Raw genomic sequence first — 13,200 nt, forward strand, 5'->3', positions numbered from 1 at the left:
AGAGCGCCTCTACCATCCACACGCGGAATCAAGCAGACATGTCGCCAGACTTATTCGACTTACTAATGATTCCCTGCAAACATGTAAATAAACTGTTGCCGTTCAGCTGACCAGCTCGTGTCGACGAACCGTGCACGAGACTCGCAATATGTGTGTAACTACATGCGCGGCTGTTTGTCCGAGAATTCAAAGGTGGGTGTGTGCATGCGAGTCATGACGTCCGTGCAGCAGACGGCACACGTACGCAGCGTTGCACTTTGACACTTTTCTCTGGCCGTCTCTTTAAAATTGTGCGCAAAACTTTATGCTGAGCGCGCAGTCCTTCAGCGTGTGAATCACATGATCTTATTGCGATCTTTTGCGTCAGCTCCGATTTCTTGTTGGTTTTACCTTTTCAAATGATGTTTTCCAAGCACTTTGCAGCCATCGTCGGTTTTCGGTCTATACGTCAGTCTGACAATCGTCGATGGGTATTCCCGTTTCTATTTGCTCCGCAAATAATGTTCGACGATATCACGATTTACTGAATTCGTACGCTTTACCATGATCAATAAATGACTGAATAACTGAACTCTTTTCAGTAACATATCCTTTGTTGGCTGTGTCACGGCAAACCAATAGTCTGTTTATTTTTCTATTTCTTTCTAACTGAATTTTCTGTCTTGTTCTGATTTAGAAAATGTTTCAATTTCTTGTAGATGAATGTTCCACTTTACGGACTTTTTGGAGTTGTGACAGCTCTGTTTGTATATCTGGTTGGGATTGGTACGATCACTAAGCTGTTCATTTGCCTGCTAGCCTTAATTTTAGGGTAAGATACTTACCTGATACACTCGAATTTCAAATTTGAACCTGTTCTATCATTTTATATTCATGTACTCTTTGTTACAGAACCATTACATGCGTGTTTAGAACCTACGGTCCGAATCTCGACGAAGTGATTTCCTCCGAAAGGGAAGATTTAAACAAGAAGACTGAAAAGTTTCGGCAGGTAACACAACCCACATGACAATTGATGCTTCATCTAATCACTGTTGTATGTTACAGTATATTCTAGAATTATCAAAGGAGAAGGTGAATCTAACGTTAGATAAAAGAATCACCGGTAGCCGTATTATCGATGACTCCCTGCAAGTACATACCCGATCAAGAACAATTTCATTAGCATTATTTACTGTTTGTGTCGTAGTAACTTAGCGATTCGCAATTTCCTCCACAGGAAATATTAGATTTCGTGATCAGAGATTACGTGGAACCATGGTACAGTATAGTCACCGACGACGAGGAGTTCATATATTCTGTCCGGGACACTGCTCAAAAGATAGCCATCAATATAGCCAATCGGTATGTGATACAGACAACGTTGAATGGGAACATACCCAAACTAAGAATCTCTTTGAACGAACAGAGTGAAAGGCGTCGATTGGATACCTTACTTAACGACTCGCCTCGTCGACGACGCGGCCTCCCACGTTAGGCTGTATCGACAGGCAAGGGCGAGGATGAAGCAGATACGAACCAGGAAACTGCAAAAAGGTAGTGCAAGCTCTAGCACGTCAGGCGGGACCCCGAAGAAAACACCGACGCACAGACGGAACAAAAGTGAGACGGATGTGTCCTGGTATTCGCAGTCAAAGTTCTACATTCCAAATTTATCCTCGCTGACCGAACCGATCGAGACCGAAGAAGAAAAAGAGGACGAGTCCCTCGAGAAGATATTCTTCGACCTAGAAGTACAGATGGAGAATAATCTGATCTGCAGGGATCTCGTCTGCACCAACACCACCCAAGAGTTAGAGTTCCTGGGGGAGATATCCGAGATCCTGTTGTACTTGGTACTACCAAAGGGAGACTTTGATTGCCTTACCGTCAGGTTTATATTAAGAGAGTTGTTGGTAAACGTGATTATCAGACCGCTCTTGGATTTATTCTCTGACCCTGATTACATTAATCAGGTGTGTCTATGGCTGGTGAGTGGAGGCTGCAAGACCTTCGTTTCGGGCCACCAATTTTGGGAAAACAAGATAGCGAAATCGATAAATCCTCTGTGTTTTGGTAACCCGAAATCGAAGGTCTCGAGTTCGTTTTTTTGGATACCGGAGGTGTGCGAGAACCCAAAAATGTCGGGTTGAGAATTTTCTTCGAGAATCCCGAGGTTCTCGCACACCTCTATCGAATACGTTCCCCGTCTAAGCGAAAATGATTTTTCAGTGCGTTAAGGAGGCAGGCTTACCGAGTGACGTGTTTCTAACGGTGATCAGAGTGACTGATAGTTTGGACGAGCTGACTGCGACGAAGAACATAGTGTGCAAGGAGATCGCTCATTTGCGATCAAAGGACTCTGGCGGCGAGGATGATTTATCCGTGAAGCAACAGCTGAACAGTCTACTGTACGTGAAAAAGCTCTTGGAGACTAGGATCATCGGCATGCAAGAAGGTTTGGAGACGGAGAGCGACGGAATGGGAGCTAGACAGGAGTGGAACAGGCTGCTGATGCCAGGTCAGAAGCTGGTGAACCTGCCGTTGGACGAGTTGCTGAAGAACAACATAGCCCTGAGCTATTTCATCGACTACATGACTTCCATAAACGCAGAATCGTACTTGTACTTCTACTTGAACATCTACGGGTGGAGGGTGTCCGCCGAGCAACAGATATCCGACATAGAGTTGCAGAAGCTGCACGCAGCTCAACAGGCGGGTGCAAGTTTCACGGGGTCGACGAAGCGAAAGAACATGGACCTGGAGAACCTGAAGGAGGCAGCTACGAAGATTTTCCAGCAATACCTAAGCGACAAGGCGTCGCCGAAGTTACAGCTGGACGATGGTTTGGTAAAGATGCTGGTGCACAGAATTCGAAGCGAGTTTGTCAAGGAGACGTGGTTCGACGAGCTGAGGCTCTGCTGCTACGAGAAGCTGAAGAACGAGGACCGGTTTCTGCCGGGCTTCAAGAGATCGGTCGCGTACGTTCGTCTGCTCGCTGAACTAGATCTGCTGAAGGACCCAACTTCGGAGGAGGACTCGAAATCTCTTGACAGTATCAGTTTGTCGAGTACGAACAACGAGTTGGAGACTCTGGACGAGATGTCGGAGATGTACAAATCCGAGGAATCAAAGCCGACCGATTTCAGCGACAGCAAATTGAGGTCTGGCTCGTCGACCAGTCTGGCTAGCATGGCGGATGCGAACGAGGCGAAACCGCTGGACGAGGTTGACGCGGAAGTCGCCTTCAGAGCTGCGAAGAACATGAAGAGGGCAGCTAGCATCGACGCTGACCACCACGTGGCCGAGGGTAAGGACCTCTCGTTCTTTTTCGAGTCGAACGCGGATCAGTTCGTCAAGCTCGACGAGAACGCATACGACCGGAACGCGATCAGGAAGCTGCAGCAATGTCGGTTCGTGATCACTGCCAGGATCATCGAGACCGGGATCGTGAACGACCGGGGGAAAACTTATGGAATCTACGCGGTGGCCGTGACCAAGAACTATGATTCGGGGTACCAGGAGAAGTGGCACATCTATAGGAGGTACTCGGACTTTCACGATCTGTACCAGAAGATCAAGGAGAAGTACTATGATCTGGCCAAGATACCTTTCCCGGCGAAGAAGGCGTTTCACAATATGGAGAGGACCGTTTTGGAGAGAAGGATGCTAATGCTGAACGCCTGGCTGCACCAGCTGACCAAACCAGCGGTGGTCGACGGTCATATGGGTCTTCAGAATCTGTTGTTGAACTTCTTGGAGCAGGGGGATTATGACAAAGGGGTCACTGGCGGACATATATCCAGAACGGTAAGTACGGAGAACGAGGAATTGTTTTCGCAAGATGGGACAGGGTCCTCGATGTTTTCTTTACTGCAGATAGACAGTCTGATGAACCCTCTGAAGACGTCCATGAAGTCCGTGACCCAAGCAGTGAAGACCATGCCGGATAACATGTTGAACACGGTGGACGGCGTGATGGACAACATCAGTAAATTCTTTGGGAACCCGAAGAAGCCCAGCGGCTTTTACGAGAGCACCAAAGTCGGCGCTGGTCTTGACACAGAGGTACGATGGAGACAAGCGGTTGTATACTTAGGGTAATCGGTACCCTAGCGTCTCGGAAGCAAGCTGTGCCATTAATGTCTTTATTTTGTTGTCCAGACCGACGACAATATTCCGTTGCGTATAATATTGCTGCTGATGGACGAGATCTTCGACTTGAAGGTGAGGAATCAATGGCTCAGACGACGGATTGTCACCCTGCTGAGGCAGATCATTCGAACCATGTTCGGGGACATAGTGAACCGTCGGATAGTGGAGTATGTCTCCCTGTTAACTAGTCCAGCCAAAGTCGCAGGGTACTTGAAGCTGTTCAAGTGAGTAGTTGCGTTCATCGGTGAGCACAACAGAATAACGAGTATTCGTTGCCTACCTTCATAGTGCAAATATTTCAGTGTTGCATAGAATGATTATTTCATGGTTTTCCTTGCTCGCAGGAACAGCTTTTGGCCCAACGGCGTGAAGGCTGAGAAGAAACCACCGCGTGACTCGGAGACGAAGGATAGGACTAGAGTGGCAGCGAAAGTCGCTCTACTGTCTTGCCTCTCCGACGAGCTGAAACATATCATAGGTAGCGACACGACCAGACGTGGTCTTCTCAGAGTATTCGAATTGTTCCAGCGACCGGTGCTGAACAGACGGTTGTTGTACGTGCTGCTGGAGGGAATCGTCGAGACGCTGTTTCCGGAGAACAATCTGGTAGAGATTTTTCGGAAACTGTACGCGGTTTCGCCGAGGGTGCAGAACAGGGTGCACGCGAAAAAGTCTTAACGTCGGAGCTGAGAGCTGCTCTTACGGGTAGAGACTGTGCTCACGAATCTCTTCTTATCACGGTCAAAGAATCTCATAATCGTTAAACACACCTGTACATGTCGCACCTGTTTACCCTGTTAACCGGGCGGACGATTACAATTCGATAGCAACTAATAGATAAACAAGTGGCGAAATCGGATTCAAAAAATCCTGCAAATGATGCACAGAGTCCACACATACACACGCGCGCGCGCGTGTTCATGTGTCTCCCCGGTTAACAGGTTAATTTATGTTTACGAGAAAAATTGTAAAATACGCAACTTTGTTCGAAGTACATATTGTTACCTTCTTATAAGTACATCGCTTCAGACTGGCGACGTGATTATAGAGAACAGTGCGGCGCCGTTTTGTTCCCACTGTTCTACCATTGGCTAGACTGAAGCGAGTCCACGCCTACCGTAGGCCGTAGCCCCACCGATGGTGGGGGATGAAGCGTGTTTATAGGCAGGAAATACTATGTACTATATTTCTCTGCACGGTGTTCTCTGTTTCCCTCTGTGTCACCGTGGAGAACGTTGACATACGGGGCGGCGAGACGAACGCGTAATTTAATTGGGAACAAAATCGAAAGTCTTAGACTTTCGCGGCGACACCTTATTACAATTTCTACACATATACATGTATAGTCAATGAGAAGTGGGAGAACATGGCACTACCAAGCGAACTTGAAGTATGTAACTGTCCTGTGGACGTGATCCGACATCGGGCCACGATTGTGGAGGGCCGGCATTGGTGTATCAATACAATCGTCGTCAATGGTTTCTCGGTCCTTTTCGAAAGCGTTCGCGATCGACCGCGGCAGCTAAGCCATTCGTTATATCGGCGCGTTCTGATCGGTTCGAGTTCGTGCGATCGCTTCTCTTCGACAGCACCATCGTCGCGCAGCTCTTCCCCTAAAGGTGCGAACACCAGCAAAAGCAATTTCGGACATTTCTCGAATAATATTTGCCAACAAGTGTACACGCTTCTGCAAGTTGTTCTCGCAAGAACATGTCGCAAGCTCAACTTGCTAATGTACTCGAACCTTGATAACCTTCAAGTTTGCTCGGTGAGAAGCTATCGATTCAGTGGCCAAATAATTTTTCTTGATATTACGTAGGGCAACGTGATAAAATGACCTCTCGCGATTACCTCGTAGGGAACACACCTGTTTAAGGACTAAGCATTCCATTCGCATTTCACTAATGTACTTGTTCATCGGAATACCGGGGCGAATCCCTCGTTGTATGTACGCGCATTAGGAGGGCGACAACACTTATATTCTCTATACTTAATTCGTCGTCGGGATACAATTTTGTGCCATTTTCGCGCGGTGGCGATTATATTTATTTATTCGCAGCATTCTACGAATCTCGATATACATATGTATATATGCGTATGCGCGCGCGCGCGCGTGCGTGTGTATGCGCGTGGCTACACCGTATGTACACACGCACAAGCTCGTGAATCTATTAATTTATCTTTGTCTCTGGCCGGACAGTGTAAAATTGTTGTAAATGTACGTCTTGTACATATTTAAAGTTGTTTCGATCGTGTTGAAGCGCCATATCTATCACGTTTACTTATTAAAGCAATTGTTTATAAAAATCCGTTGTGTCTATCGTCGTTGCAACTTTCGTCTTTCCTTTTCCCTCCCTCCCTCTCTCTCTTTCTCTCTCTCTCTCTCTCTCTCTCTCTCTCTCTCTCTCTCTCTGTCCTTTCGGCTTTGTAGTTTGTACAATTAGAAGACAATAGTTCCTTCTGCTCGAGAAAAAGAAAGAATCATAAAGAATACATGTTCGAGCGGGAACAAGAGCGGAAGTCCTCGAGTTGTTCGGGGGGTCCAGTGCCGACGGGGGCCCACGGGGCGCAAGACTTACAGCACCAATGGCCAGCGGCGGAGGAACGTTTAAAAAAGAAAGAAAGAAGGAAAAAAACGATAATTGCTCTGAATCGGTCGGGCGCACCGCTCGCGCGCCACCGATAAAAAGCAACGCAAAAGAGGGGGGAGGCAGCATGGGCAAACGAGGAAGAGGGGACATGGGGACACGAACACAGAGTGAACAGAGCGGGCAAAAACAAAAGGGGTTTATTACCGTGGTTGGCCGAAGAGTGGCGCAAAGATTAGGGGGGAGAGTACGGGACATTAAGTGAAAAGAAGCGGGGGGTGGAGGCGCGCGAGACGGGGGGACGAGGGTACAAGAGCACACACATCTCGTCGCTGTTCCGCGTCTCGGGGAGACATTTTGCTCTGGCAAAAAGCCGTCGAACACGAGAAGAGGGGGTTCGATGGGGGGCGGGGGATTTCTGAGGGCTTCGTGGGAAGGGGGACGCGAAAGCAGATCCAAGCATTTTGGAGGCTCTTCGATCGGGGCTAGTTTAGAATGCTCCGGTAGGATCGAATTGCATGGAATTAATTGCCCGTGACAAGGAATCATCACTCTCCAATGTTGCTTGTAAATGATGCTGCGCCCCATCAACGCGCTCACAATTTCCCAATAATTCTTTCGACAATAAATTCGTAATTATTTGGAGCACATATGGAGCTGATGGCTTGCTATCGTAGAAGCTCGCAAACGAGATTAGTCTACCTTATCCAATTACATTCGTTTCCCAATCGTCGACCCATGTTCTATCGAAACGTGCTCTACAAAAAAATACATGACTCGCGTAATTTTGATTTTTTTCAGTGAAGAAAATAAATTCGCGTGAAAAAAGTTGATGCGAAAGATCCTATAGTTTTTTTGAAAAAAGAATTCGGAGAAACGCAAAAGAGAAAATACCCCCGTTAACCGGGTCTCCGGAGCCCTCGCGCCGGTTGGCAATTAGCGCGGGTCACAGTAACCTTTCAAACGCAAAACTGAACTCGGGTTCGAATTCGGGCTGGGCAATCTGCGAGAGATCGGGTACCGGGCGGCGAGCGTGCGCGTTTTGAAAAGGGGGGTTCGTCGGTCTGCTCGGCCCCTGGGCTTTTCTGTGTTGGGGGACACAGTGGCAGCGGGCGTACGCGCGTCAGCGGCCAACTACCGAGCAGAATGAACGAGAGAGCGAGCGAGCAACATACAGGCCGAACGAACGAACAGCGTACTAAACGAAAGAAAATCGATATGCATGATTCACGCACGCTATAGAGAGACGCGAGGCGACGCGCGTTGCGTGGGGAACAGGGAACCGAGAGAGGGCTAAGGGTAGGGGTACACGAAGGCTAGGGGTGGGTAGAGAGACCCGGTGAAAGGAGCGGCGAGGGGAGAGGGGACAAGAGCCAGAAACCGGGGGGAAAAAGACGAAGAAGAGAGAGAAAAGATAAACGGATGGGAACGAGACGGGGTGACACCGTCCGAAGGGAGTTGAAGCGAGAGGGGAAGAAGCGAAGGTAGAGAAACCACTCTTCTCTCCCCTCGATTCTCTCCCTTTTGCCGCGAACCAAAAGGGGGACGGAGAGTTGTGCTCTGCTCTATGCGCGCGATGAGCGGGCACACACGTAATTCTATACAAGCGCACGTTGGAGGGGTATTCTTACAATGCTACCCCCTCGGTCACTCGATCAGTCGTGTCCGAAGTGCCATGCGGTTGGAAACCGATGCGATGCGATGCGATGCGATGCGATGCAATGCGTTGCGCTGGGCAGACCGATTCTCTCTCGCCGTCGTCCTTCGACTTCGAATGTATAATAACCGGGCGGCCGGCCGACCGGCCGCGAAACCGATCGAATTCGTGCACGCTGAAAACGGGGACGAGTTCGCGAGCCGGAAACATGTTCGCGACAGCTTAGAGAAGTCAGTGGAACACGCCGCGAGGCCGAGAACCCACTCCTTCGGTTCTCGTCTACGGGATTTGAACGACGCGTTTTACCCGCGCCGAATCGACGCGTCGCGAATCCGAGTGCGCCGCTGCTTTCAAACGAAGATTCCAGTGACCACGATGACGAGGCTGCTGCTACCCTTGCTGCTCCTGCCGGTGATCATGACGATGTTGATTAACACGATGATGAGCGATCGGTGGTGTCCAAACGACGAGTGTTTTCTCTATCTCTCTCTCTCTCTCTCTCTCTCTCTCTCTCTCTCTCTCTCTCTCTCTCTCGCGTTGCATTGTAGAGCAACACTTTTTACCCATGTGTGTTTCAGAGGAATGTTTGTAATCGTATAGGTAACATTCCGTACACGGAGGATAAGCTTGTCTTCGAGATCAGTCTAACTCCTGTAAAAATATTGATAGTGAACCGTGGGGGAATGATTACAGCATTATTACAGAAATAAGTAGATTGAGTGCAAAATAGGAAGGACATTTGAAAGAATAAAAAATGTTGTACCATTCTCAGCTCACTGAAGTTAAAAAAGAAACGAATGTTTATGTAGCTTCTGCATCTTAAAGTTAGTGCAGTTTTGATTTTGCGTAAAAATCCGCATTCTATTGACAAGCAATTGAATAATTAGGTGAATCAGTGATTAGATAGGTTTCGCCCCGTTTCCCTTAGGACTCGCGGGGATTTCGATGCTAGGAACGCGAGACTAAGCGTCGCGACGCGGGCCGGTCCGCGTCTATTCGTGCTTTCTCCCTCCCTCCCCCCTCTCTATCTCTTGCATCCAGATGTGCATTACGCTTGGCTTCTGAGAAAAAGTAATTTGCTCTAACTATCAACGCCATTGTTTGTCAATTGATACAGAGAAACTCACTGGAACAGAAAAAGAACCGAAAGTTCAAAGCAGAGACCAGTGCTGTAGCCGTGGAAAAAACACGTTGACCACCGCGTAGATTTTGAGTGTTTCATCTTGCTTATTTCATCCGCTAAAAAGACGATCAGAGTTGTTAACAATTATTATTAGTTCATTCAGAAATAAATTGATGTTCGGTGCTACTAATGTTGTGACTAGGCTGCGGATAGGTACCGGAAGCGGATCAAAATTTGTTTCTTCCTTTAATAATTTGAATAAGTTTTAAGCAAGTCGATAGCGCCGGTCAACGTGTTAACCGGCTTCTCTTTAAAAGTTTGATCAAAGAACGAATGCTCGCGAAGTATTCGATAATTTAAATCGCGGTGTCGCGGGACAGGAATTTTCAAAGCGCAACGAGAGCCGCGCGTTTATCGGCCGATTTTTCCGTGTACGTGGTCGCGCGCGGATCGACGCGTAACGCAAGCGGACGAAACGAGAAAACGATGCCGGGTTGCGGTCAGCTGGGTCTCGCTTCGAAACAGGATACGCCTGGGACTTAAAATGAAGAAACGCGGCAGATAGAAGCTAGGAGAGAGACGCGATCGAGCTGCGTGATCGTCGCCGATCGACTCGATAACGTGTGACGCGACCAAATGATCTACGTCGCGAGAAATCGTTGCTCCTGCGGGCGGCCGAGTCTTCTTTTAGGTTTCTCTTCCGTATGCCAGGAGGTCGTTCCCCAAAATTGTCCACCTACGAACGAATAACGGCATTAGTATTTAGTAGTACAGTAAACAGGGTAGTGTGGGACTGGTTTATAAACCAAGGACATTTTTGATCATCTTTATACCGTTTGTAGCGGAGTGCTAATAGGAAAAGCTGCCCGGGAAACCGGAAGGGCGTCGTTGACGATGACCGATGGAAATGCGAGGTCATCGGTGGAAACACCTGCTCGTGCCGGTAGGGAAACAGCATCTGTCTAGGTCGGTCGGTCGGTCGTTCTATTTCCAGCTGCGTTTTCCATTGGGAAGCCGATTCGAAATTACAATGTATCCTAGGGGATGATACCGATCTCTGCTCGGTGTAAGATGTGTCGGCGTTGCTCGACAGCTTCTGCTCTCGCATCTGTCGCGGGACTAACGTCGAAATCGACACCGGTGCTGCGTGCGTCGAGTCCGCGAAACGCGTCGTTCTCGCGAGGGCAACAGAGGTATCAGTATCGTTTAAAGGGACTCAAAAACTTGATACACGCGGACGGATTAGCTTACTCCGCCGCGCTGCGTCGCGCCGCGCCACCAAAGAGAGTCTCTTGTCGCGTCACGCAGAGACAACTAGACTGGTTTATCCTAGTTCTTCTTGGTCCGCGAAGGTCGTTGCACCTCGGGGAGCACACCGCGTCGCGCTCTGCTCCCGTTTACCTGCAAAAAGAAAACAGGTTGAAAAAGACGCGGGTGTCGAGTTTCCGCGCGAGAACGTGCCAAGTCGTTCCGAGTCGTAGAAACATTTCCAACAAATGTTTCGATCGGAACGATCGAACACCTGCGACAATATTTTCCTTGCTACCTCTCGCGAGAGATCCAACTGTCCGACTTCGATTTTAACACATTACCTACCGGCGATTACGTCATAATTTTTAAAAGCTTCCTTTATGTACAACTGCTAGAGATCCTGTTAAGTTGGTAGTTTTAAAGATGGGAATAATTAAAGCTACACGTATACCTCCGAATGCATTTCGAATAGACGCTACCGTTACGCAAGCATCGGTGGTGCGGCTTATTTGTACGTCTTCCTGTAAATTTCATCTATGAACACCTATTCAAATTAGATTCAGTCAGGAGGATGAAAGATTCTTTTACAGAAGAGTAATGCTTACTTGTAATTGCTGGCTTGAGGAGTGTTCAGGATCTATTCAGGATTGCTGTTGTAGACTATTTCTTGTTGCGGGAGGAGTACCTGGAATGTTTGAACGTATAAGCACTTCAACTTGTAGCGATTCGAAAGAACTAATTGAAAAAGAGAAAATGATTTACCAAGTAGGATTGTAGTTCAGGAGCAATTATTCTTCGCCGGCGTTCTCTCCTTGTTCATATCATAGAAAATTCAGTGGAAGAAATGGACCAGAGACTGGACCACCTGTTAAAGTCCACACATTATTGAGACACGATCATTTGGCACACCAAACAGATAGACATACCCAATGATTACTAATGGTCATAGTAACTTGATAGTTTCAAGGATAGAGAATTTGAAAAACGTTCCAGCTTCGGAGAGATCATTGGGCTAATGAAATATTCCTCGTAGGATATTAGAAGTTGATCAGCGAAAGAGGTGATAGGGCTAGAGGTTAAACAGACAGAGTCGAACAGATGGGTCCTTGCGTTGGCAGAGTCCTCGTGTTTGGAGGACACATGCTTGCAGGAAGAGTGACGGATGTGGTTTGCGAGGCGACGACGTGCAAGGAGAGAAGAGAGAGAGAGAGAGAGAGAGAGAGAGAGAGAGATTCTGAAGCATAGGTGGTCGCAATTTGCACCTAGAACACAGAGAGCCACCGATATCTAGTATCCCGTCGTATTATTACGCTCGAGGGCGTTCGTAAGGGGGAACGGAGGTCCAGGGATGGCTGGCCGTCCGGTAGGCCGTCGCGGCGGGTAGGTGTAGGCTTACTTTGGACTCTGGTGTGGGATTACCGGTACTTATATTCAACTCTAATATTAAGTTACCATTTTGCTTTACGGCAAGTGAACAGGCTGCCTGCATATAGGAAGCCATCCGAGCGCTCCTGGGACAGTCTGGCTCGCCCGTCTGGGCCCACCTACGACACATAAAGCGTCCGGCCCGGCTGTCTTCCGTGGCCATCGTGTGCCCTCCAACGTGTCCCCTAACAGTCCGACCGAGTTCTTATCGGTAATCGTTTCTATTCGAATCGTACCGCGACGGTGACGCGGTTTCCGGTCGCGAGTGACCCGGATCCAGTGGATGTGTACCCGGCTTCCGACCGGAAATCGAACGAATCCTGGCGAGAGTGCACGCTAAGGGCGCGAATACACTAGCGAGTAACGAATACACTCGGCAGGTTTTCTCGCGAGAGAGTGAGTTCAACTCGACGAGTTCCGGAAATTCAGTTTTCTCTTTGGAGAGGAAATAATTGACAGATTATTCACCGACGGTATGTAACGGAATGTGTATTGTACGATAAACTATAGAAAATTGTTATTACGGTACGTCATTTGTACTAATCGCGTGAGAAAAGTGTGATGACAGAAAATATAGAAATACAGAGTCTAACTTATTAATTGTATTTTATCTATATCTGTCGACTTACTTTCCGCACTAAACAACGTTACAATTAATAGCGAATACTGTTTGTACCATCTTAGAAAAACTGACAAAACATCCCGCGCATTCCGAGGAGACGCGGTTGGTATGAAATTACAAAAATGTTGCGCAAGTTATTCGCTAGTGTATCGAGACCGTAAAATTCGACTCGCGTAAACGGGTACCGAACGGAACAGGTACATCCGAAATGATTTGTCGCTCCCTCGAATACCGTATTTTCGATTCACCTCTGTTTCCGGTTCTACCGAGTCTCGACCACATCAAGGGACAAGAAGATGGCACCTTCGAGTCGGACGAGAATCAGAATCAGTTTCTAACGGAAGTTCGGAGTATAAGTCAGACCGTTGACAACTGTTTCACAGAGCATTCAGGGGGCACG

General features: G+C 48.0%; 1 protein-coding gene across 4 annotated transcripts; it reads left to right on the plus strand.

Moving 5' to 3' along the window:
• LOC143358507 (sorting nexin-13) lies at window positions 1-6,441 on the plus strand. 4 transcript variants are annotated; one of them, XM_076795673.1, is made up of 10 exons: window positions 1-192; window positions 699-811; window positions 892-991; window positions 1,048-1,134; window positions 1,220-1,344; window positions 1,409-1,970; window positions 2,212-3,789; window positions 3,859-4,047; window positions 4,144-4,358; window positions 4,479-6,441. In XM_076795673.1, the coding sequence occupies exons 1-10, from the start codon at window positions 163-165 to the stop codon at window positions 4,810-4,812; spliced, it is 3,333 nt and encodes a 1,110-aa protein (XP_076651788.1). In that variant the 5' UTR covers window positions 1-162; the 3' UTR covers window positions 4,813-6,441. The 4 variants fall into 4 exon arrangements, with proteins under 4 accessions (XP_076651788.1, XP_076651789.1, XP_076651786.1 ...); XM_076795674.1 differs by having other exon boundaries at window positions 3,859-4,061; window positions 4,142-4,358; window positions 4,479-4,620; XM_076795671.1 differs by having other exon boundaries at window positions 2,212-4,047.
• The last annotated feature ends 6,759 nt before the right edge of the window (window positions 6,442-13,200 follow it).

The sequence above is a fragment of the Halictus rubicundus genome, chromosome 11 (genome assembly GCF_050948215.1).
Source record: "Halictus rubicundus isolate RS-2024b chromosome 11, iyHalRubi1_principal, whole genome shotgun sequence".
Lineage (NCBI taxonomy): Eukaryota > Metazoa > Arthropoda > Insecta > Hymenoptera > Halictidae > Halictus > Halictus rubicundus.

Excerpts from the sequence above, each read along its gene's own strand:
- LOC143358507 (XM_076795671.1), top strand. The coding sequence starts at position 163 with ATGCGCGGCTGTTTGTCCGAGAATTCAAAG. Across the intron at positions 992-1,047 it reads AGACTGAAAAGTTTCGGCAG|TATATTCTAGAATTATCAAA; the intron begins GTAACACAACCC and ends TGTATGTTACAG. Across the intron at positions 1,345-1,408 it reads GCCATCAATATAGCCAATCG|AGTGAAAGGCGTCGATTGGA; the intron begins GTATGTGATACA and ends TTGAACGAACAG.